The sequence below is a fragment of the Psittacula echo genome (assembly GCF_963264785.1).
Source record: "Psittacula echo genome assembly, chromosome: Z".
NCBI classification, from domain to species: domain Eukaryota; kingdom Metazoa; phylum Chordata; class Aves; order Psittaciformes; family Psittacidae; genus Psittacula; species Psittacula echo.
In genome coordinates, this window is record NC_137742.1 from 104753463 (window position 1) to 104778435 (window position 24973).

General features: G+C 44.0%; 1 protein-coding gene across 1 annotated transcript in view; it reads left to right on the forward strand.

Moving 5' to 3' along the window:
* Positions 1-5990: 5990 nt before the first annotated feature.
* NFAT5 (nuclear factor of activated T cells 5) overlaps positions 5991-24973 on the forward strand; it is a 65140-nt gene continuing 46157 nt past the window's right edge. Inside the window, exon 1 of the mRNA XM_080638543.1 lies at positions 5991-6075. Coding sequence (XP_080494669.1) covers positions 6003-6075 — 73 coding nt within the window. The 5' untranslated portion in view covers positions 5991-6002. The remainder of the gene's footprint in view (positions 6076-24973) is intronic.

Genomic DNA, 24973 nt, shown 5'->3' on the forward strand with positions numbered 1-24973 from the left:
TGAGCATGTTCCTGGTTTTGCTGAAATTAGCTGATAAAAGGAATGAGTAGCAAGGGAATATGATGTGGAGCTTCCTGTTCTGCAAAGGTTGGAGTTGGGAGCTGTGGGCTGGGCCTGGCTGGGCACTGCTCTGTTCTGAGATGGGAGTCCCCACAAAATGCTGCTTTTTGTGTACAGAGTAATAAGGGTCACAGAGCTACAGTGAATAAACTCCTGCCATGGGTCATGCTCTGACAGTAGCAAAGCCTGTGTGGAGCCAGATGCTTGCCCTGCTGCCAGCAGCCCATGGAAGACTCGGTACCTCCTGATGCAGCCGAGTTGTGTTTGCCCATTGTATCTGCTGCTCTGGTAGGAAATGCTGGGGATGCTGTGGTGGCTTCATCCTGGGATTGAATGGGAAGACCCATTTCGTCAATGGTTTTTAAGTCTTTTTTTCTCTTTAAAGCCTTACAAGCTAGCCAAATATTCAGGAAACCAGTAAATCACACAAACTGGGTCCTTGTCCCTAAAACCTTGCTCAGCCATCAGCCATACAGGCTAGGATCCCCAGTCATCCCATTCCCCGTCTCCAGCATGAGGTGCAGAGGTGCTGGTGACTCATGGCAGCAGTAACCTGATGTCTCCCAGCTGCCCCCGTATCTCCATTATGAGGATGATGTTGACGCCAGTGTCACATGCCTCACAGTGTCTCTTCTCCAGGGACACCACCAAGAGAAATTACTATAAAACAAGTTTCCTGCCAACCTCAGCAGCTCTAATGAGTCAGGAAGCAGTAATCTGGGAATAGGGGAACTGTTGACAGAGCCTGATTATTTCATGACAGTCTTTCTAAAAGAGTTAGAAAATAAAACACCTACACAGGCTTCAAAATTGGAAATGGGGTTAGCAGTACTACGCATGTACCTGCTAATTTATCCCCACAATCCTGGTTTAGGCTCCTTCCCCTTCACACCTGCTGCTCTCCAACTGCTTCTGCAGGCAGAAGAACTTCATTGTAAAAAAGACAAAATACCTTAATTACATAGAACACATAACTTTAAATGGGAAGTCTCCTGTTCTGGTGTCTGGCAGTTAATTTGTTAGGACTTCAGTGTATTTTAGTTACATGTATTCCATATATCATTGCAAAAAGCACTGCTACATTTCACAGACACATGAGCAAGAACAGACTTGTTGAGGTGTCATCTTGGCCAGGTCCCCTGCCATGTACTGCTGCTCCTTAGTTCATTCATGCTTTGAGGATCAGCAGTTCCCAGACTCCAAAGGCAAAATGCCAGCTGGAGCCCATCTTCTTCTAAATCTCTGCTGCAGAGACTGGAAAACCCCATGATAGCTGCATACCATCCCCAGCTGCAACCCCTCCTGCTCCTAAACAGGGCACTGATTTCCTTCACTGTACTTTACTGTACTACTTCAACTTCCATAGTTTGGATCCTGCTCACTGTCTTTACCACAGGCACTGGTTTGAGTTTGCCCTTTCAGGACATTAAAGGTTTTGCCCATCAGCCAATCTGACATTTGAAAAGGATCTACAGAACTTGTATAAAGAATTCACCAGCAAACCTCCCCAGAGCTGGCACTGAAACTGTATGTTTATCCAAAGCAAGAGGCAGAAGATGTTCTAAAATCACAGAAGAAAAATACATAAGCAGCTCAGTGGTCATTCATCTATAACCTCCTTTAATATACAATAAACCTCCCCAGCTTCTAGTTTTACTTGTGATCAAGACCTATAGCCCAGCACCAACAATGTGTTTGGAGGACTCGGTCCCACACTGATTTTTGGGGTTTGGTACCAAAGAGCTATGCTTGCCACCCTCATGACCAGCTGGATTGAATCCTTCCTACACTGTCCCTTAATTTTCCTGGATAGGGAATACGAGCCAGGTTTCATTTGCTGTCAACACAGCACATCATTACAGCAAGGTATGAAGTGTCTGACCAGCGGCTGGTGAGAACACCCAGGAGAAAGATTTAGTTGAACACTGTAGTTTCTTTTGTAACTTAAACCTCACTCTGATCTTGGGACAGTCAAGGGAGGTTGGAGGCTAAGGTCCTAACTGAGAGTCATTAGCAAAGGTAACCCTCTCTCTTCCCTTGCTTTATCAGGTTCAGCCTTTTCACGTGAACATTTTCTCTGCATTGGGAAGCATAAGCAGCTTTTCTTTCCCTGGGTAATTAGAACCAGACCTCTACTGAAGGGTATCAGACATCAGTGACTGTTTGGTGCTGAGCTTCTACAAGCAGCCCAGAAGCTCCCCTGTGATTCAGCAAAAGGCCATGTCTGCAAGAAGTAAAAACATAAGTAAAACCAATCCTGTAAGTCCTCGCTGCTGCTATCTACCAGCAGTCAGAGACAAGGCTCAATTAATGTGCTGCTTCATGGCATCCCCCAAACAGCACAACCGGTGCCCTCCCTCTGTGACACAGGATCCTCCGCCATGGGCTTTAGCTGCTGCCTCCTGTGTTGGTGAGATCCTTCACTGGTGTACCCAGGCTAACTGGAATTTTGGTTTTCATGTATTTCCATCATATGCCATTCAGGATACGCATTTGTCTTAAGGTTTGTCTAAGGCGTGGGAGTGGGTCACTCCATGGGCTGGATGGGTGGCTCAGCAGCTTTGCTTAATTAAACATTTTTTATTGCCTTCAGTAAATCTGTATCCTGGCTCAGTGTGTCAACGCTGGGTATGTGCAATGTCCTGAACACACTCCTGGGCTCTGGCTGGTGAGGTCTTTCCGTTCACCCTATTGTGCCTCCTCTTTTTACCTCTCTGCCCCTTTCAATGTATCTTGTAACTCAAGCTGGATTTCAAAACTGTTAGATAAGAAGATGTAGTCCTACCTTCCCTGACAGCACCTCTGCTGTGTGCTCCACATGGATTTTTCACGTGCTGGGGTCCATAGGAGGAGTTTATGGCTTCAACTGGATTCCAGTAAACCTTGTACTTGTGTTTTGCTGACCTGTCTTGCTGCAGTTATTTCCCTGAGTCCCATTGCTAGGTACTGCTCCATGCTGCATCCTGGACTAATTTTATTTAGTCATTAGAATTCTAATTACACAGGACTGCGCTCTCCTCCCAAAGAGCAGATTATTTGCTTCTTCAAATTTAGCCTTTGCCCATTGCCTCCCCTTCTCCGGTGCATCTCCTCCCATTTCAGGTGTGCGGTCAGTCCTGGGGACACTTGGGAGGGAGTTCTGCCTACCAGTGGCATTCCCAGCACTCAGTGTCCTGATCAGGCATGGAAGCCTAGGATAACGCCTGGGTGGCTGCAGGACACCGTGCTCCGGGCACAAATGCAGTTTGCATTGGCTGGACAGAGGTGCTTAGCTTGTGCCTTGACCATGAAGAGAATGTTCTTGTGCCACCTGCAACTGTCCTGGCAATTAAACCAGTCACCAGCTGTGGGGTGACCTGTCCCTGCTGCAGTGGAAGTCCTACAGTCGTGTAGCTGCTGCTGTGCCAGTGCATCTGGGATTTTGGCACTGTCCAGTCTCGCTGGCCAGAAATGAATTCTTCTGCTTCACAAAGGCAGGGGAGCTACCTGCTCCATCCCAGACTGCTCTGTTTCTCATCATTCCTCTATCAGAACTAACATGTGTTTTCTTGTCTGCCACAAACCATTTGTTAGTAGCACCTTCTCAGAAAGCTTTTTTTTCCATCATTACTTAAACAGGAGGTGATCATAGCAGTCTGACATTTTGTATCCTGGATGCTTCCTGAATGGTTTGATTTTGCACTGCCAGAGTAGGACTAGCTCACTCTCTTCTCAAGGCACTATTCCCTTGCTGGGTAGGGCAACCTTGCCTGGCACAGAGGAGTTCACCAGCCCTTCCAGAGCTGGCAGGTACATGATTTCAAAGGAGGGATCTTTCCCTTCAGCTCTTCTGAATATGACCACTCCACAACCTTTTTTTTGCCTCTCTCTGAAGTTCCCATCATAAAAAATAATTGACAATTGTTCAGTAAATTTATCAGCAAGTTCTTTTAATTTCACGATCATATAATCTGAGCCTGCCAGTCTGAGCAGTGCCATGTGTATTCAGCCATCCTCTTTCCTCCTGCACACTCTGATAGCTCTACAAGGCCCCGGTGCTCTTCAGCCTTTAGATCTGGGCTTTGAAATTATTTCTTGGATTTATAGTTGGTGTTTTACCTGATTTCAGTCACTCAGTATTGCTCCATTTGGGAAACTGCTTTGCAAGTTTTCGTATTCTTAGGCAGCCTAACAGCTGAGGTGGGCTGTGGTCCTGCAGTCACACTGAGCTGAGTTGAACTGAGCTGAGTTGAACTGAGCTGAGTTGAACTGGGCTGTGCTGCTCTGAACAAGTCTCACCTCTCCGCTGCACAACTTGCCCTGTGCTGGCACTAGCGCTGAGGAGGATGGACGCCAGCTGCAAAAATGACCCCACTGCAAATAACCTCAGTAACCCCACCCCCCCATTAGCTTTATACAGCTTCAGCTTTTGGACATGACACATACCACCTCTTCACCCTCATGGACAGCTCGTATCACATACAGCTTCTTATCAGCTACGAGACCATGAAACTGTGCATGAAATGCCTTCAGCTGGGATTCCATATCTGCCTCACATTGCTTCCCTTTGCTCCATTAACAAAAGGACATTTTTTCTCTGGTAACATTTCCAGAATCAGCCCCCCAAAACCCTGCTATCTGTATGCTCCTCATCTTTCAGTGAGGGAATTTTTTGCCAAAGTTAAGAACTGCCATGCAGAACCTGGCAGTGGGACATCAACCTCTGAGGGTCAGCAATCCCTCTGTGCCATTGCCATAGATTCAGAAATCAGCCAGCCACAGGGAAATGTTGCCTGTAAGCTCATACCGGAGTGATTACAGGAAAACCCCTAGATTTTAATTTGGGAGGAGACTTGTGCCTGGCTTGAAGCAAATGAACAATGTCCTCACATGATGCTGTCTGCCCACTCCACTGGAGTTGGGGAGACCTTAAAGCAGCTCCAGTGCCTGAAGGGGCTGCAATAAACCTGTAGAGGGGCTTTGGACAAGGGCCTGTAGGGACAGGCCAAGGGGAATGGCTTTAACCTGCCAGAGGGGAGACTGAGATGAGCTCTTAGGCAGAAGCTCTCCCCTGTGAGGGTGCTGAGGCGCTGGCACAGGGTGCCCAGAGAAGCTGTGGCTGCCCCATCCCTGGCAGTGTTCAAGGCCAGGTTGGACACAGGGGCTTGGAGCAAGCTGCTCCAGTGGAAGGGGTCCCTGCCTGTGCTGGGAATTGGAACTGGGTAAGCTTTAAAGTCCCTCCTACCCAAACCAGTCTGGGATTCTGTGTTTCTACGACTCCCATTCTGCCTGCTTGGAAACATACGCTCCTTAACCTGGGACAACTCACAGCTCTCGCTCTCATCCTCATCATCAGCATCGCCCCCCCTCAGCACCGCGCGCTCCCTCAAGAGCCGGGCCCGTCCCCGCCCCCGCTCCATTCTAGACGCTTCCACGCCACCCGCCGCCACCGCGGCGGCTCTTCCGCCAGGCAGCTCCCCCACCCTCCGCTACCCCGTCCCGCATGCGCACTGCGACGCTGCCGTTGCAGGGGGGGTGCGCGGCAATGGGCTCCCCTGCGCAGGCGCGTAGGGCCTGCCTGGTGGGCTGTTCTGTCTCTTCACCACCGCCCTCCGGGACGCATGCGCGGGAGGGCACCGCTGGTGTTCCGTGTGCGCGCCCCCACCCCCGGCGGCCGCGCAGGCGCAGAGTGGCACCTGAGGAGGCAGTCGGGCTCGTTCCGTTGGGAGCAGCCGGTTACTGTCAGCGGTGGCGGGTGGCGGTGCCCAGTCCCGACAGCGAGCGGAGCCCCCGGCCTGGCCCGACCCGGCCCCATTCACGGCCCCGACGTGAGGAGAGCCGCGCTCTCGCCTGCCGGTGTCTCCCCTCCCTTCCCCGGGGCGGCGGAGGCAGCAGCGCCCCCCTCCCGGCCCGGCCCCCTCCTCCCGCCGCCCCCCTCGCCCCTGCCGGGCCGCGGAGCTGCGATGCCCTCGGACTTCATCTCTCTGCTCAGCGCCGACCTCGACCTCGAGTCCCCCAAGTCCCTCTACTCCAAGGGTGAGTGTGGCACCGAGCCGGGAGGTGGGGCTGCGGAGGGGGAGCACCGTGCCCGCGCCGTTAACCGTCGTTAATGGCTGGCCCTGCCTCCGGGCCCGCGCGTCGGCGGCCCCCCCCCCCCCGCCCTTCTGGCGCCGTCGGGGAGCTTCGCCCGCCCCGACCTCTCCCCCCCCATCCCCCGCCGGCGTGCGGGCCGCGACGGGATGCTCGGCCGAGGGGCCCTGGCGCCCCCGCCGGGGCCGAGTCCGTCTCCCCCGGCCGCATTCCTGGCCCGGCCGCGGCGGCCTCAAGAATGTGTCCCGACAGGTTCCTGCGCTCGGGGCCCGGTGGCGGCCCCCGCGGGAGCGGCACCGCGGCGGGGGGCTCCCCCACCCCACTTCCTCTCTCCCTGCTCCCTGCCTCGCTGCCGGTGCCGGTCGGGAGCGCGGCCGCAGCCCCGCTGCCGCCCGCTTGACCTCCTCGTTTGGCGGCGCATCCGCAGGGATGCGGCTGGAGCCCGATGCTGCCCCGGTGGGGGTTGGGGGGGGGCAGCGGCTTCGGCCTGTAGCTGCGAGCTCAAAGTAACGGGGCGCGGGCGGCTACAGGCTCCCCGAATTTCTCGGGAGGGGGCTTCGGCCTCGGAGCGACCCTGAACGCTATGATTTGGGTTAGAAACTTGCCAGGGGGCCCCGAAAGTAGAGGGCTGGATTCCTTCCCGGTGATAGGTACCGGTACCAGGGGGCTTGGAGCATCCCTGGCTGTTAACTCTTGGAGCAAGTGTAAAACGGCATCGCTGGGGCTTGAGAAGTGGAGCCTAAGGGAGAACGTGGGGAATGTTAAACGAAGAGAACGCCTGTTTTCATAGAATTCGTGTTTTGAGAGGCGCACACTAACCGAGGGTGTGTATGTTCAGAGAAGTGCTACGTGCCACGCAAGTTTTTACCTCGCCATTGCTTATTTGAGACTTAAGTCACTAGAAGTAGTTTGTTGAGCACATCTGCCCGCAGCACAGCTGGTGGGGAGCAGATCTGCAGGGTATGACAGAAGAAATTGACAGTCTTCTATAAGCCGGAAGGTACCTAATCAGAGTTCTGTATTCTTATGGGAAAGATTAAACTTATAAAGAATTTCTGGAGCCAACTGCAGTGTGCTCATAACTCAGAGCTGTGTGTTGTTAGTGGTGAAGCTATAAGAAATAAAAGGACTTTAACCAAATCAGAGCACACCTTTAAAGCTCTCAAAGTGCTCTAGGTCATTGTCTTGCTGTTTAGAGATCTTAAAGTTAGCGCCAATTTGTAATAGTCTAGAAATTTTGTTTAAGATGTTCCTGCAGGGGCTTAAGTCTCTCCTGTTCCCTAACACATACATATTCCAGTTGGTTTCAGTCCTACTGAGGGTGGCAGAAGGGAAAAGAGTATTTTGAAGCAGGGAAGCTTGATTAAAATCATCAAGGTGATAAATCCCCATCAAAGTGACCATTTATTGTATTGGGTATTTGAGAAGTGTGCAGTGTGAATTTGTGAAACATTTGAAATAAAAATGTTCCATGTAAGTTACTAAACTTCTTTAAGGACTTGTGCTTAACTGATCAGATTTGAAACAGTTTGATCTTACTATGATTTCCCAGCGTTTTTTATATTTAATGGAATGGCTGAGATCTTTTTCCTGCCTGAAACAAACACTCAGACTGATTAATCAAGAGTATATTTTTAATTCTGGTGGTGTTGATGCAAGTTCAGAGCTAGAAAAGATCTAGAGAAGGATGTTTGGTCCATCTCTATGGTTTTCTTGAGGGATGTTTAGGAGAGGCCATAATGAGCTGTTATATTCAGCAAGATGGCACATGATAGAGGTGTCTGGAGCAGTGAGTGGTTATAAAGAGATTAAAGCAAGGTTGGCTTGTCATGTTTTGTCATAATAAAAGATCAAGGAGATGTTAAGTTGAAATGCAGTTTAATTAAAATTTAGAGCCAATGACTACGCTTTTCCAGAGCGAGTAACAAAGCGATCGTCTCTTTATTGTGATGTATATTAGTATGATTTCTAGCTGGATTTAGGAAAGGTGGTTAGAGTTATCTGGTTAATCAGAACACACTTCAGTGTGCTTTTGTTTTTTTCCCCTCTATATGTATGGATAAACTTACCCTGTGGACAAATGTTCTGGATCAGAGTATGAATACAGCTGACGCGATAAAGGGAAAGGTCTGAACACAGTGAAAAAGCCACAAATATGCATTTGTGATGAGGGTGTGTTAGGAGCATGTAGCTTCTCATAACTGCTCTCCTTTTAGAAAGGCAGCTACCCTGCAGTTTGGAATCCATCTTGCAGATTGAATTGGGGCCAGTAGCTTCTCCTCTGAATTGCATTCCTGTGTGTGCGCAGGGATGGTTGCAGTTTAGTGATACCCGTCTTGTATGTTTGTCAGTGGTGTTCTGGAAATGCAGAGATCATGAAAGCAAGAGATTGGGGTGGTCCTGGGAGTAACAGGGGTTTGTAACATGCAAACTTCAGTTAAAGTGGAAGAGTTTTAGTGTGTTGATTAAAACACACTTGTCTGTTCTTTAAAGTGAGGTTCTATTTGAAACCCCAATGAATCAACATGCAGCTTCTGCTAGTGCAGTTATTAATGGTACAGTTTGTCCCATTCTCTGGAGAGATTTGGTTATGCCGTCAGTCATGGTGTTAAAGTTCTGGCTTGTGTGACCATCTCAGTTAAGATTTTTGTTTTCATATTCCTCTAAGTTAAGCAAAACTAAAAGCACACAAACCTAAGGTGACATGGCAATACAAGCAAAAGGAGAGTCATTAGTTTAGAATTTGAGTTCTTTCTTTTCATTTCTGCATGGCTTAGGAAAAGGACTATTTTTCTTTGAATGTCTAAATACTTCCAGTTTTCACTCTTGTAGTGTGGTTTCATGAGCGGTTCCAGCCAGTATGAATTCCCATTTGCTGAGTTCAAGCAGTCTTGTCCCTTGCCTGTTCCTTACTGCTCTGTGCCTGCCAACTCCTGTGGCAATGTGGAGAGCTGGGTTGGGGAACTGATCATATTAAAATGAAATCTACTCTTCCCCTATTCCTTCTCAACAACAACAAAAAGGTAAAAGGGAAGAGAAATGATGATTTTTAACTAGGTGAGTATCTTTGTCATGTTAGCTGTGGGTCTTTGTGAATGGCTTGTGCTGACTCAAGGAAAGGACATGTGGAAACTAGCAATGGGGAAGGGTGGGACAGCTTCTTTCAGCAGCAGTGCCAGCTTATATTGGCTTAAAATGATAGTGAAACCATACTTAAAGTTGCAGGCTTTTGGAATATGACTGGTTATAGCTGCTAGAAATAAAAGAAATATGAAGTCTTGATTCCAAGGCCTGTTGCTGAAGCTTGTCCCCACAGCTCTTGAAAAACTGAGTTGTGCTAAGGAATAAAACCTGTCTTGTGATGTTTAATCAGTTGGTTTTTTTTTTTTTTTTAATATATCCTTTGTAACCATTGCAGAAGTATGATATCTCCTAACAAGAAAATAGCCGTATACAAAAATGCATGCATTGAATGCTGAAAATCTTTAAAATGTAATGGGTTTAATTCCCATCTTTACATAACATACTGTCCTGTTTGAAATAAAACAACCCAAATGTGCATACAAATTAGTAATGTAGTAAAAAAATCACTGGAGCATAAAACCTAAAACCTTGAGGCTAGTTTTCTGTGGTTGAATATCATATGCACCATTCAGATATAGCACAGTTAGCTATTCATTGTCAACAGGCAGAGCTGAGAAACTGTGGTTAAAGCAGTTCATCAGGTGTCAGGTACTAAAGCCAAATTGATTAAATATGTGATTAATTAAGCAAATACATTCATTTTGAACAAATAAAGTATGTGTTTGTGAATAAAGTTGCATTTTTGGACTGCAGCAAGTGCATCCAGAACTTTTTATTCATCGTCTCCCCCCTCTGATTTCTTCTTACACAGCCGAGTAACTGTAAAACTGTGGGACTTTCTGGAACTTGGAAGCATCAAGAAAAATGTTTGTAGTCTCCTAAATAACTCTTTTGTCCTAAAAATGTCATATAGTTAAAACTCAGTTTTCTTCCATGATTAAATGTTACATGACAGTAATCTACTTGTATTTACTGAGAATTGTTGGTACAACACGTGGGTTTGGGTGAATTTTTTTTTTTTCCTACCAGAACTTTTTTCTTTCCATGATCCAGAGGATAACTGTGGTAATTGAATTATCAAAGAGGAATGGAGCAGATGCTTTATAAAAACAGGAAAAGCCTGCTTTTAGTTTTGAACTTTAGCTAATACTAGCAGTTTTTAGGAATAGAAATAATACTTAGATTCTTTTTGTAATAATACTTAGCTGCTTTCTAGCTTGCAGAAGGTGCCATGCTGGATAAGCAGTGCTGAGGGATGGACTGCATGCACCCGCCTGTTGCAGATCTGCCAGCTGACCCCAGCACCTTCTGACTTAAGTCAAGGAACTGGTTAAATTCTGTGTCAGCCGTGTAAATGTCTGTTTCTACTTTGAATCTTACTGTTTTATTAGCTTTGAAAACAAAAGTATGGAAAATGTTGCTTTGAGATGAGTATGTGTGGTGCTGGGGTAAGGAGAAGGATTTTGAATTCACAGTTTTCCACACTGTAATTTGAATATTCTGATGACAGAGCTGTTTTAACAGACCCCTTTCCCTCCCATCTGTTCTCACCCGTGTACTGTTCTCTGCATTGAGCCAAAACAATTGCTTTTTGTGGTGGCAAGATGAATAGGATTGGGAAACCAATCTAGAATGAGTATCCTGTACTTCTGATAAGATCAGGGAGACCAGAGTTAAAAAGTCCTAAGCGTGCAGTGGCACAAGTGGTGGTGTGAGGGCAAGAAAAGGAGGCATTGAGGACTGGGATTAAATGGTGGAGGAGGTAGCAGATAAGGTAGAACTGAAAAACTGGCTTTGCAATGGAAAGAAATGCTTCTCATTTTGTGCCTTCTGTTGCATTTGCTGTGCCTGTGCTCTTGTGCTTGCACTAGGAAAGCCAAGCTTTCTGCCTGGGCTGTTTTTTTGGGGCTAGATGGGGGAATCCATGTATGAAGCTTGGGAAACTGGGCAGGATATAGCAGCACCTCTCCTGCTACAGGTGTAAAGGGAACAGTATGAGACTGTTCCTGCTGTAGGCTCTCCAGTGCTTGCCTGGAGTGTATATGTAGTGTAAATGTGTGGTGTGGATCAAGGAGTACAGGGATTAAGAGAAATTAAATAAACTTTTTCTTTAGTTCTAAGACTAGTTGGGTTTTTTCATTGTAAATTTTACTCATTTTGAATACTTAACATCTATGGAAGTAAAGATGTTTTATTTTCCTTCTGGAGAATCTTCATATATTGCCCAACAGTCTTGTTCCATGTAAGTTTAGATGTTCAAAGAAACCGTGATTGGAGAAAATATATTTCAATCCCATGGCAAGATTTGAATATTGCAGTGGGAAGCTGGAATTTGACTTGGTTTAGCGAGACCTCAGCATCAGCACGGCCACTGTCAGAGTAGTGTGTTTGTAGTGATGGTTTCACAATGAAATGGGCTCTGATGCTTTGTCAGCAGGGCTGCTCCTTTTGAAGCCTGTGGGCCATGAATGTGTGGTTCCCTGCAACCAGAGGTGTTTGGTCCAGACTTCTTCCGCTTGCAGAGTTAAATGAGTACGTTTTATTATATTGTCTTTTATTTCAGCAATCTTGGAGAGTTCTCAGGGACCCAGAGGTTAGAAAACTGGCTTAAGTTACTGTGCAGATATTTCTGATCATGGATGTGCTTTAGAGGAAGACCCGATTTTGCAATAGTTCCCATCCATTTTAGTCTGTTTTCAGCTCATCACATTCTTTGATGCCAGGTTATGCCACTCAGCATCCCTTATATTATATCACTCAGCATCATCACACCTTGCATTTTATTTTGTTCTGGAAAGTTCTTTTTGCACTTTTGACGCTTACCAGAGATCTGAGAATCTTTAGAATGTAAAAATACGGAAGTCAAGAGTGCTTGTGCTTCAGTTAATTCAGGATTGTGCTTCATCATATTTGAAATCTGCTGTAGCTGCTCATAAGGGGAATCCATAGGGAACTGCTGTTCAGTAGTCAAGAGGTATAATTTTTTTATCTCATGTTTCCCAGATTGTAGGTTAAGATTTTTCCATTTTTATAAGCATCTGATTTTTATTTATAGGTTTTCAGCAGCATAGTTACCTTTTTGGGGTCTGTTGACTAAAAATTGTTGTTAGTTTGAAGCTTGGATTTTTTTTTTTTTCCCAAATTTTTCACTGGTATGCATACTATGTAGTTTTATGTGGAAATATATTTCTTTTGAGTTGGAGAAAACAAGAGAAGTAATGCTTTCTTTTATGCAAAAAAGGCAATGGCCTGAACTCATTTTGAAGTGTAGATAATGCTGGTAAACTCTAGAGGGAATTGATGAGTGTCCAAAGTGCAGGTGAAGTAAGGCATGTGATCATGTCTCTGCAGTTTATCATGTTTGTTATCTTCTCTGGGTTTATGTAAAGAGCGAACTGATGAGGTTGAATATTCGGACAAGTTTTGGCTTTCTCATCTGCAAGTACAGCAATTATTTTAGGAACTGACTGAAATGAACTCGGATCTAACTTTGAGCTCTCGTGTATGAGCAGATTCTGATGGGTACATAAGAAAATCATAAGTATCTGCAATTTCTGAAAGCGTGCAGTGCTTTAGCAGTGTTTTGATGGGAATGCTCAGAATCAGTTACATTATGTTATTAACTTGTGTAGTTCTGAGTGATTTGTATAGTGAATATCATCAACTGAACGAAGAGGAATGTTTTCACTGTTTATATAAATAAACTCTGAAGAATTGTTCTCCAGTTCCCTCAGTTACTTGTCCCTCCAGTAGTTGGAAAGGTAACCTTACAAAGTTTATAAAACTAATGCAGTATGCCAAAATAATGCAAAGTTTTGATGGTGAAAGCAGATTTGAGTTGCTGTGAAGTTCAGGTTGTTTGGCAAACAAAGGGAAGCTGGACAGCAGTTCCTGTTAATGTCCAGACAAGGTGAAGCATATAGGAAAGATAAAGACAGTAATAAATGTTTTCAAGTATTGGAGTTCCATTCCTGTTCAGAAACTTTGACATTACAAGCCAGTTGTTTCAGTCTCTCATTGTCTAGAGGCCTGTGGTTTTTTTGTATGTATTCACTCAGCAGAAGAATCTAAGTTTTGATAGCTGCGGAGTTCAGTAGCTTCTATTAACTGTGACAGTTTGTGTTGTCTTCTGCTGAGGGAACATGACCTTCTAATGGGACTGTTAACTGGTAGTGGTCATGCAAACTGCTTTGTGAAGTGGGGGAGGACGGTGTGAGTTGTAAGTTCCAATCTGCTTCTGCTAAAACTACATTCTGCTTCCCTGTGTGCTTCTCCTGGGAGAGTGTTGATGGCAGCAGCGGCTCCTACTGAGCTGCAGGCGGTAGCGGAGTTCTTGTCAAAAAGGACTGCACACCTACACGTTTGAGTAACGTTGAGTACCACTATTAACGTGTGTTTCACAGTTCAGTCAGTATGTCTGCCTTTGCAGTGAGGTTCCTTTGTGTGTATGTGTATACACGTTTAACTATCAAGGCTGGTGCTCCAGGCATACTCAGCAGATTCTAACAGTTTTAAACTCCTCTCTGCATTTGTTAGAATCATAGAACAGTCAGGGTTGGAAAGGACCTTAAGATCATCCAGTTCCAACCCTCCTGCCATGGGCAGGGACACCTCACACTAAACCGTGTCTCCCAAGGCTCAGTCTAACTTGGCCTTGAACACTGCCTGGGATGGGGCAGCCACAGCTTCTCTGGACAACCTGTGCCAGCGCCTCACCACCCTCACAGTAAAGATGAATGCCACACCACCCTCATTCAACCTAAACTTCCCCTGTTTAAGTTTGAACTCATAATAGATAGTGATAAGTGATGAAGAACTTACATCATCTCTTGTCTGTGAGTATATTTGAATGTGATCAGTGCCCTTCCTTAGCCTGTGTGCAGGTATCATTTGGGAGTAAATCTTACTTTGTTTTTCTTTTAGGGCATCTGAATTCTAGACAGGGCCATCTGTCTTGCCTTGAAACTTGAACTACCCCTGGAATGGAGTCACTTTTTAATCAAATGGGAAGAAAAAAAAAAAGGTTTCTTATTTTGTTGTCTGAAAGGATTCAGTTTAAGCTTCCATAATTCAGTTATTTGCTGCTATTTAAGTAAAAAAGGTTCTTTTGGAGGTGTGTTAGCAAGGAAGGGATTATATTGTTTAGAGTACCCCTTGCTGTGCAGGTATTTCAATACATTAATACAATAGCAAAAGAATTAATTTAGGAGGATTACTGCCATTCTGCACCTGATCTGAGGAGTCTACAGGCTTTATTTGTACTTCAGTCAGCTTTTAGACATAGAGGAAAGACAGCTGAAGTACCCTGGGTGTTTGCAACAAACACTTTATATGGTGGGTTACTAGTTTTCTTGTTGAAGAAACTCAGAGTACAGTTTTTTCCCTCCCTTAGAGGGGCAGTAAGAAAAGACAGCTGGTTCAGGCTGAAGAGATCTTTTAAGTTTAACAGCATATGACTTATGAGAAGCTGGTCATAGCAGCCTATAATAGCTCAGTTTCTTGGGGAGCAGGGTGGGATAATCTTAGGGAGTGCTGGAATCCTCTGTAGCAGGTAGTTTGTATCCATCCAGATGTAATCATCTGCATGCTTGCGATTTATCCCCATGAACTCTAACCCTCAGAGGACTTGCCTTCTGTTACGTTGTCTTTCCTTGAATTGGTGTCAAGGTTTACCATAGACAAGGTCATGCTTTATTTACCTGGAGATACCAAACTGAACAAGATATAAATGAGGGGGAGAGGAGTATGAAAGCCAGGAATGGTGTAGCACAGATAAATAGGCTGTGCTTGTTTATTATTTTTCATGGCTTCAGAGATAATAGGCACCCAATGCAATGTCTAAGCATTTTGTTTTAAATTGCTATTTAAAACAAAAGATGATGTTGTGGTTTAAGCCCAGCCGGTAACTCAGGCCTGCGCAGCCACTCTCTCACTGCCCCCCTTCTACCCCTCCCGCTCCCGAAGAGATGGGGAGGAGAATCGAAAGAATGTAAATCCCACAGATCGAGGTAAGAGCAGTCCAGTAACTAAGGTATAACACAAAACCACTACTGCTACAACCAGTAATAATAATGATAAGGGAAATAACAAGGGAAGAGAATATAAAATGAAAACGGGAAAAGAAAACAATAAATGCAAGTGATGCACAATACAACCACTCACCACCCGCGAGCCAGCACCCAGCCTGACCCGAGTAGTGATCTGGGCCTTTCGAGTAACTCCCCCCGGTTTCTGTACTGGGCATGACACGCTGTGGTATGGAATACCCCTTTGGCTAGTTTGGGTCAGGGTCCTGTCTCTGCTTCCTCCTGGATTCCTGTGCCTCTCCTCACTGGCAGAGTGTGAGAGTGAAAAGTCCTTCATTGGAGTAAGCATTACTGAGCAACAACTAAGATATTGATGTGCTATCAGCATTGTTCTCAGGCTAAAGTAGAAAACTCAACTGCACCAGCTATTAAGGAGAAAAACAGCTGTTACAGCTGAACCCAGGACAGATTTTTTTTTATTTTTTTTCTTCTGTACACCACTTAGTTGTGTAAACAGTTGAAAAATGCTTTGAGTGATAAAAGGATAAATTGTTCAAGAAGCTGTTAGGTTTGTAGAGGATATATCTATTTATGGAAACCTGTAAACTAGGGAGTTAGCCTACAGTACGGCTGCTGTCAATCCATTCTCCACCTAGCCTGTAGTTGTGCTTGGGATTGCCCTGACTCAGGTAAAGGACCTTGCACTTGACCTTGTTTAACTCCATGAGGTTCACATGGTTCCACCTCTCCAGCCTGTCCAGATCCCTCTGGATCCCGTCCCTTCCCTCCAGCGTGTTGACTGCACCATACAGCTCTGTACGGTGTCGTCAGCAAATTTGCTGAGTGTGCTTGACTCCACTGTCCGTGTCTCTGACAAGGATGTTAAACACCATGCACATCATCAGTTGCATCTCTCTTTATCTGCAGCCTAAGGGAGCCTTGGTGGGTATGAGCAGCACTAGTTGTTGGAAAGAACATAGGGCTCCTAAATGCAGAGCCTGAGATGGAACTGTGGCACCTGGCGCTTGATAAAAGCTTACTTTGAACAAACGCTGTCCATAACACTGCTATTCTGCTGTAACAGTTGCTGTAGTGCTAAATGTGACAGAAAGCTGAGCAGGTGATCTGGGACTTGTGTGCCATGCTCTGAGATGCTTTGTGGCTGCATGAAATGCATGTGAAACACGCAGGCTGTCTCTCATTACTTCAGTGTTCTTAAACACTGACGCAGTTTCACCTCCTAATCTGGGATCTTGCAGTACGAGCAAGAGATGTTGGTGAGACTCAAGAGTCTTGGGCTCCATCACTTGGACACCACATCTTTTATGTGCCTTATTAATCAGTTTATTAGAAGCGGTGTTACAGACATCAGGCCTTAAGCAGAGCTTTCTTTTAACTGTGCCGAGGAGTATTGTTTGTTAAACATCGTGTTTGGTTTTAGAAATGATGTTTATCATCAAACATAGTACTTGAATTACCAGTAGGAGCCAAAATGCTGGTAGGAAGTATAAATATTTCTCAGTTTGGGGGATGACAAAATACCTTTTAATGTCAGTATCTTACTAAAATGAGTACAGGGAAGGAGGTGAGAAGATGGTTAGCAAGCTCAAGATGCTAGACATCATTCTAGGACATGTCATGTCTCATGAACATAGCCTCTACACCCAGTTTTATAATGAAATCCTGAATCCAAGAGATGGTTGCAGTGTATTGAAAGTCTGAATACATGTATGTTTTTGTGTTTCAGGTTAGATACCGTGGTATCCGATGAAAAAAGTGCATGTATTTTTCATTGCTGCTGTTGCATTTCTTGTTCTATAGCAAGTGTAAGAGATGGCAAAAATAACACCAGGGAAAAAAAATGTGCAAACCTGAAAGGGCTGAGAAAAGTCATTTCAAGGCATTAGTAAACTGAGGGTTGGGTGGACTCCTCTGTGCCTTCAAATTTGGATGGTGCTTGCACCTAAGGAATGAGCATAACTGTGTTTCTGGTGAACTTTGATTCTGAAAACAATCCTGATGTTTTAACATGGTTGATAAATAGCTAATAATGATACTCCTTGATCATACTGTATTTGGGCTTCTCTGAACATTTGAGAAATTAAGTATTTTTGGTGGCAGAGTGTGAAGTTAGGAAGAAAACCAACTCTCCTTAAAATCCATTGTAGTATAGAATCATAAATAATGAAATGCCATTGTTACAACAACTGTATCCGAGAGTGTTGCATGGGGAAAATGAGGTGATTTGAATTCCTTAATTGAATTTTTATACCTGTCATATTTGGATTCTTTCCAAACATAAACTTAGCTCAGTTTCGTGCATGCTATCAGATTAAAACATGGCAACATCAGATTTACTGTTTTTAATTCTTACGGCATTGTGAACAGATTTGTTTTATTTTATTTATTCATTTATTTATTTATTAATTTCCCCCTGTGTTTTTATTTCTGCTACCATTTTGAGTTGTTTGAGAGAAATGTCGTCTTTAAATGCTACTACTTACATGTGATTAAAGTCTTTCAGAAATGTTGCTGAAGTGATGAACTTCATCAGAGCAGTACCCTGTTGTGTGCATGCGCGTGCAGTACTCTTCAGTATGTCATTACCAGTCCATTTCTTGAAGCGGCCTTTACTAGATAATGATGTTCTGTCTTTCAGAGGTGTGTAAAATTGCATGCAAACAAGACACAGGATTTATACTGCCTGTCTACATTTAGAAAAGTACTCTTTGAGCTCTGAATGGGGATGACTGAAACACAGCCAGGAAAGCTTTATTTGATATTTGGATGGATGCCATAAATAGAATTCAGCTAACACATGCCATTGTCAGTTGTTGAAATTCAACTTTAAAAGGGTTAATTTCTCAACCCTATCGTGCTGTTCAGGATCCTGAATATTGAGATTAACAGCTTTTCTGAAGGTTACTGGAATACTACAGTAGCTGGTTTTGTTCAGTTGTGAATTGCTTGCAAAATTACCTTTTTAATACTAGCAATTTTTGATACTCATACTTGTGCTTTTTTAAAAAAAAAGGCAAGAAACAACGTTTAGCTTTCATTTTTAAGTACAAAAAATAATGATATTACAGCTGTGATAAAAGTTTAATGACTTTGGTTAATAATAATTACTGATCATCTTTCTTAAAATAGAAGGTCTGTCTTCGAGCAAGCCCTTCTCTGTCTTTGCTAACACACTATGATGTGCATTTCAGTAGCAGCATTTGCAGGCAAGATTTGGATTTTACAGTGTCTGGTTCTAGATCATCAATGCAGAGTGCTTGGATCCTCTGCTGATCCTTCAAAGTGGAGCTGCACTGCCATAAACTTTTTAATCATGAAGTTTTCTAGTATGGGCAGAACCGTGGCATCTGCCTTTCCATATGTGCTTATGAGTTGTGTTGATTTAGGGTTTGCTGCTTTTGTCTGAAGCCAGAGGGAACTGGAAGGAAGATTTTCTGTTTGGCTGTGTAAAACATCCTTGTATACACTGCAGTTTCTTTGAAAACCTGCCACTGTTGCTGTAGCAGCAATATAATTCTGCCAGCATTGATAATAACAGGAGCACTGGTGGGAAGACTTGCTTCCAGTCCTTTACTGCTTTACCATCTACAGATGCTCTGAATATAATGTGGCAGATAAGAGGGAGGGAATAGTACTCTCTAGTTGTTTCCACTGGCCTCTCCTTAGATGTGCTACTGAAATGAAAACACCAGTACAATGTCAGGAAGCATGCCAAGTGTCTTCACACCTTCATTTGAGAGATGTGTGAAAAATAATGTTCCGGGTACTGCTGGAGAGCTTGTTCAGAATACCTTAATGTCTACAGAAACAGAGGGCAGTAGTCTTTACATATTTTAGGTATGTTGTTGATTTGAACAGAGTCCTATGTTTAACCACATTATTCTGAGATATACTTGAAGACATGAAATAAAGACATTGTTTTAGTAAGCGTTACCTAGCGGATTGAGCACTGGATAAGACCAATTTGACTGTGTCCTGGCTGGCAGGGGAGCCTGGGAAGTTACGTTCTTCTTACAACTCAGTTTCTGCATTGGCAAAAATGGGAGTAATCAGGCTGACAACTCTGTAAAATGGTTGAAGGTGTCTGCGTCAAGACTATAAAGTAAGTCTTCTGCTGAGCCTCATCTAGCTATTCTGTGATTCTATGAACTATAGTCTTTTTCTTGATCTTTGACTTTTTCGACATGCAATTATGCAACAAGTATCTTTATGGTGTAGTGGGGCTTGGCAGAGTTCGGTTTATGGTTGGACTCAATGATTTTACAGGTCTTTCCCAACCTAAACGATTCGATGATTATGTGAATAGTGCCTGGTTTTTGTCTGTACTTATGTATGCTCAAGTAGGGTCTTCCCTTCTTGCTCGCTATGAAACTTAAACATGCCTTCAGGGCTCTTTACTTTGTTTTCACTACTGCTAAGCAAGCCTGTGTTAAATCTACTGAAGTTGTAAAGATGTTGGGCAGTACAGAAGCTGTGACAGTCTGTAATGTATCATAAATCCTCTTTTAACAGATACAGAACAAAAGCTGATTTACTCTTTATGTTGTCTACTCTTTTCTTCTTCCAAATCTTCTTTGTAACTTTATAATATAAAATCTCTGCTGTACCTCAAGCAGAGCTGCCATTGCCTGCGGTTGTGGTGATTCTCACTTATTCAAGTGGAAGTTTGGATCTCCTGTGGAGTACTTGAAAAATACAACCAAACTAAAAAGAAAGGGGAAAAAACCTGCACAAGCCCAAACTCCCAACAGCAACACAAACACCATGCTGGAGTAGAAAGTACTTTGGTGGTCACAGATTCATCTGGCCTGTGGCTGTCTCAGGCTGTTTCTGTTCTGGTTTTATGCATTTGTCTGTCTCTCAGTCTACTAGTTGCCTTTCTCGACTTTCAAAGCTTCCTCTGTTGAGCTTCTTACTGGGTCCTGCTTATCCTGCTTTGGCTTCCTGCCTGTACAGTCCCTGTTTGGTTCACCATACCAGTCCTGGCATGCCATCTTACAGGGTAACAAAGTGTTCTACAGGCTATGTACAAATTGTTTCGTTTGCACAAAGATATAGGTATGCATTCTCAATGTTGCTGTAGTAATGTTTTGTCTTTTTAACTTTGAGACAAGCTGTATTTTCTATATTTTTTGTCTATTTATGTCTCTATTTTCACTGCAGAATTTAGTCCAATGTATCCTGATGTTACTTCTCCCCGTTTACCCTAGCTAAAGTGAGAGCAGTCACTGTGCTGTGAAGGATGGACTATCTCTGTTGGTTCTCATGCCTGTTATACTTAAGGGTGGCCTAAGTTTTCTGAAACATATCCTCTGTTCTCTGTGCTGCAATAACCAAACCTATTCAGTAAACGTTTTTTTCGGTTCTGCAGAAAAACCGGCTTGTCTTTGGTGAGTGTATGGAGGGAGCCGTGGGGAGGGCTGAGAACTGGAGAGGCTCATCAGCCATCTCTTAGGGGTTCTTCCTGACAGGCAAAATAGTCGCTTCAGAGTATTCCCACACCAAGCTTTTGCATACAGAAAAATCCGCAAGGGTCACATGGCGCTAACATTTAGCAACAAAGCAAAGCTTTCATTAGATGTTGAATATTTAGAGCTGATGTAACACTATCCTTGTTCCCTGCATCATTCTTTAAAAAACTCTTTGTGAACTAAGCTATGGTGGTGGAATCAGTGGCATCCAGTCAACTCGACCATGAAGCTGTATTGTTTATCATAGATACTCGACTTCTGAGTAGAGCAGAACTTGAAGTTAAACAAATAAACCTCAGGGTCTTCTGACAGATTCAGAGGACTGAATTTTTCAGGTGTAGAATAGATTTTGGTTTTAGCATCTCTTGCACACAGAAGTTTCTGAAAGATACACAGCTGCACATTCAGTTTTATTGAAATGCAGCTACCTTTGGAGTGAGGGGTGACAGTCAGGCCCTTAGCTGACATTTGAAACGTTGGAAATACAGGTTTAGCCCCAAACTCTGTCTTTACATAAACTGGTTGGCATCATAGAATCTGTATACATGTGTGTGTGAGCACTCTGAACCTGATTTGTGTGCTTAGCTGGGATGTGGTGAAATACAAGCATAGTTATTTTTTCTTTTATAGAGTTTTTTTAATTTGCTGAGCATATGTGCTCCACTTTCCTTACTTACCTCCTGTGTAGGAGAGGCTACTTGAAGGTTCATGTATTTCTAATTGATTTTTAATCTTCGTTCCACATAAATAACTCTCTTTGCCTGCTTGCTCGGTTGTTTTTTTGATCAGCTTAGAGTACATCATTAGAAGAGATTTCTGCTTAGATGCTGCCAACTGATTAGAAGAATACACCAAGGTTTTTTCTTAATCTCTGGTATGACTGTCATGTGCTGCAGCGAGGAAATGGCCTTGGAAGAAGCAGCCAAATCTGTACGGGTATTAAAACATGTTGAGATGGGTATCAGTGGGGATCAAATGCACAGCGTTCAGTGCAGAGAGCTTATTAAAAGACAAGGATTAACTTTGCTGTTCTCCGGGAGGTCATGGAAGTGGTGAAGTATTTCCAGGATATACCTACCCTTAAAGGCAAAAGCCACCAACGGCAAGTGGAAAATGCCCTATCTCTGCCTCTATTGCAGACAGTTTGGCTGGTTCTCATTGTCACCCATTTATTGATTGTGCTCTTCCACATAATTGCCTTTTGAGTAGGAAGGTGGTCAGTACCATTTAGCCTAGGGCTGGGGATAAAAGGAACGCTGCCTAAGGATCCCCCAGTGTTAGAAGGGGTGAAGTCGCAGGAGCAGATCCACATGGTGGAACAGGCAGACAGATGGGTGGCCTGTGGGAGAGAAAGGAGAGTTGGAATTGAGCTATTAGCTATAGCAAAGTTAAATGATGTCTGACATCTTTGTTGTTAAGAGGGAAACTGCAGCAAAAAATGGGATTTTTCACATCGTGATCAGAAATTGATTTAGAGGCCATTATATGCAGTGGAAGCATGTCTTCATGTAAAGGCAGAAGCAGTACTTCTTTCCTGGGTTCCTTTTTTTGTGTTCTTAACTATGTGTTGTCAAAAAGCACCTGCTAACTTTTCCCCACTATTTCAAGTTTAACTGGTTATTCCACTGAAATTGATTACTTGAACCTCCCCAAAACAGGAGGGTATAGGAGGAATTGCGTGCCTAAAAAGCAGAAATGGCTGTTCTACTGCATATTGCTCTCTTGGTTCTGTAGCAGGAGTCTCTGCACCTGTGGCAATCTGGAGAAGATGACCTTTCCAGATGGTGATATCGGTCTCCCTCTACGTTAGTTATGACCTCATTTGCTAGCAGGTCAGGGCAAAGTTCTGCATCACATTCGTAACTTGGCTTCTGTGTGTGGAAGTTCAGGATGGCCTGGCCTTGCTCCTGGTACAAAAGAGCAATGCGCAGGGAAATCGTTGGTCTATATAAGCCCATTCCACAACATTTAAGGCGCTTATGGCAAAATGAGGATGCTGGCATTCATCATGGATGAGCCTGCTGTTGCTTTTGAACATTGAAAATGGGTATTCTCTGCTGTTTAATGTATCTTCTGTGCACCAAGTGCTGAGTTACAAGAAGAAGCTCTTTGGTCAACCAGGCAGAAGGATCTCAGTTAAATTTGTGATAGGCTAAGAAAGCCTCTCACAAGTTTGAGGACAGACAAGTCCTTGGATAACATCATGCACTACTCCTAGCACAGTGCAAGTTAATGAGGCACTAAATTACGAGAAATTGCAGTTCCTAATCTGTACAGCTGGAATTCCTGTGTAGCTGCAACGAAAAAGTCAGTCAAGATTCATTAAAGGTGAGTAGCTGTAGAAAAGTCTTGCAAGGGCTGCATGTGGTAGAGTGCTGGATCCATATGTACTTAGTTTGCTGCGTTACAGCTGAACTGATTATTTGCAACTACTTTCATTAGCTCTTTTGGAGAAACTGCTCTTTCCTCTTCTGCCTTCTGTCCTCTTGAAGTGACAGCATCTATTTCTGTTTCAGTGTTAAACTTACGGTATTTAACAAGAGACCTTCTACTTGAAAGTAGTTTCTGTTGTGACCATAAAAGGTCATTCTAAAATGGGAATTCCTATTTTGTGTTACGAGGGAGAGCCCTCTCCATGGTGGGGATACATATGTTTTGGAAAAAGTGGGGCTTTCTTTGGGACGTGTCCAAAGCTGGTGACTTCTCACAGAATCTTAGAGTTGTCTTAGCACTCCTAGGCAGGAAGCAGTTGTGTTGTGGTCCCTTTGCTCGCATAAGCTTAACAGCTGTGTTCCCAAGAATAAAGTTTAAACAGAATCACAGTTTCTTATTTATAAGGAGTCATCTAATGTTGCTGGTCACAAGGCATGGTGTGTTTCTGAAAGGTCCTTTGATGCTATGGTGATGAGAATGGTTTAAAAATTTCTGTGCAGTGTTTTCTGTTGGTGGGGATGGAGGAAAGCTGGAGTACTTAGATTTTTGTGTAAGCCCAGATACCAGTCACTTAGCTGGGTTAGTCTGTGTGTAGGAATCTAAAAACATTCCTATGAAAGGGGCAGATGTCTGTGTGCAGTGAGGTGAATAGAGTCAAATAGGAAGAGAAGGAGCACTTAAAAATGTGAGCTTGCCATTGTGATCCACCAGCATTCATGCAATCACAGAATCCCAGACTGGTTTGGGTTGGAAGGGACCTTAAAGCTCATCCAGTCCCAACTGTCTGCCACAGGCAGGGACTCCTCCCACTAGAGCAGCTTGCTCCAAGCCCCTCTGTCCAACCTGGCCTTGAACACTGCCAGGGATGGGGCAGCCACAGCTTCTCTGCGCAACCTGTGCCAGGGCTTCACCAGTCTCACAGGGAAGAACTCCTTCCTTACATCCAACCTAAATCTTCCCTGTTTCAGTTTGAACCCACTGAGATCAGATCAGCTTCACCCACCGTTTCTTACCTTCTGTGGGTTATTTTGCCTAAATCTTTCTGAGGCCTCTCCTCTCTCCTCCTCAAAGACACAGCTCCTGTCACCAGCTGTTGGGACTGATCCAAACACATGTTGACCCAAGGTGATGTTTTTGTGCTGACTAATGGTGATGCATCCAGCCTTTTCACACATAGCTTTTGTTCAGTTCTTTCAATTTAAAATGACCTGGTTTCAGCTGTGTGCAGCAGTTTAAATGAGGTGAACATACCTTCTAGGAGTGCTGTATATCCTTTTGTGTATCTTCAGGTTTTGTTGCTGCTCTTGCAGCACTTTGGGAAGACTGGTGGGGATACCTTTCACCTGAGATAGGATGCTGGCTTCATTCCCATTGATGGCTAGGTGTGCTGGAATGCTGATTATTTGGCTTGGGTGCACTGTTTTTGATGTGCTGCAAAACCAAGCAAGTCTGGTATAATATTACTTAATTATTTTAAATTAATATTTCAATTCTGAACGCTTTGTTTCAAGCAATACACTGACAAAAACTTATCTTCCCCTGACTGAAATTTGGCATTTTTGGTTATTGACCTTATTGTTCTGCTCAGTATAGCTACGTGAAAATGCAGCTTTCTGAACTGTCAATGTAACTGGCAGGAAGATCAAAGTTACAAGCAGCTGATCTCAGATAAGAGGTTATAAGGATAGGATAATCGGATAAAGGGCAGTTGAAGAAATTCGACACTTGCTGTAAATCTGCCTCTCCCCACGTGTCCTTGATTTCAGTAGTAGAATTTGCAAAGCCTGGGCTCATCTAGTTAGTTTAGTT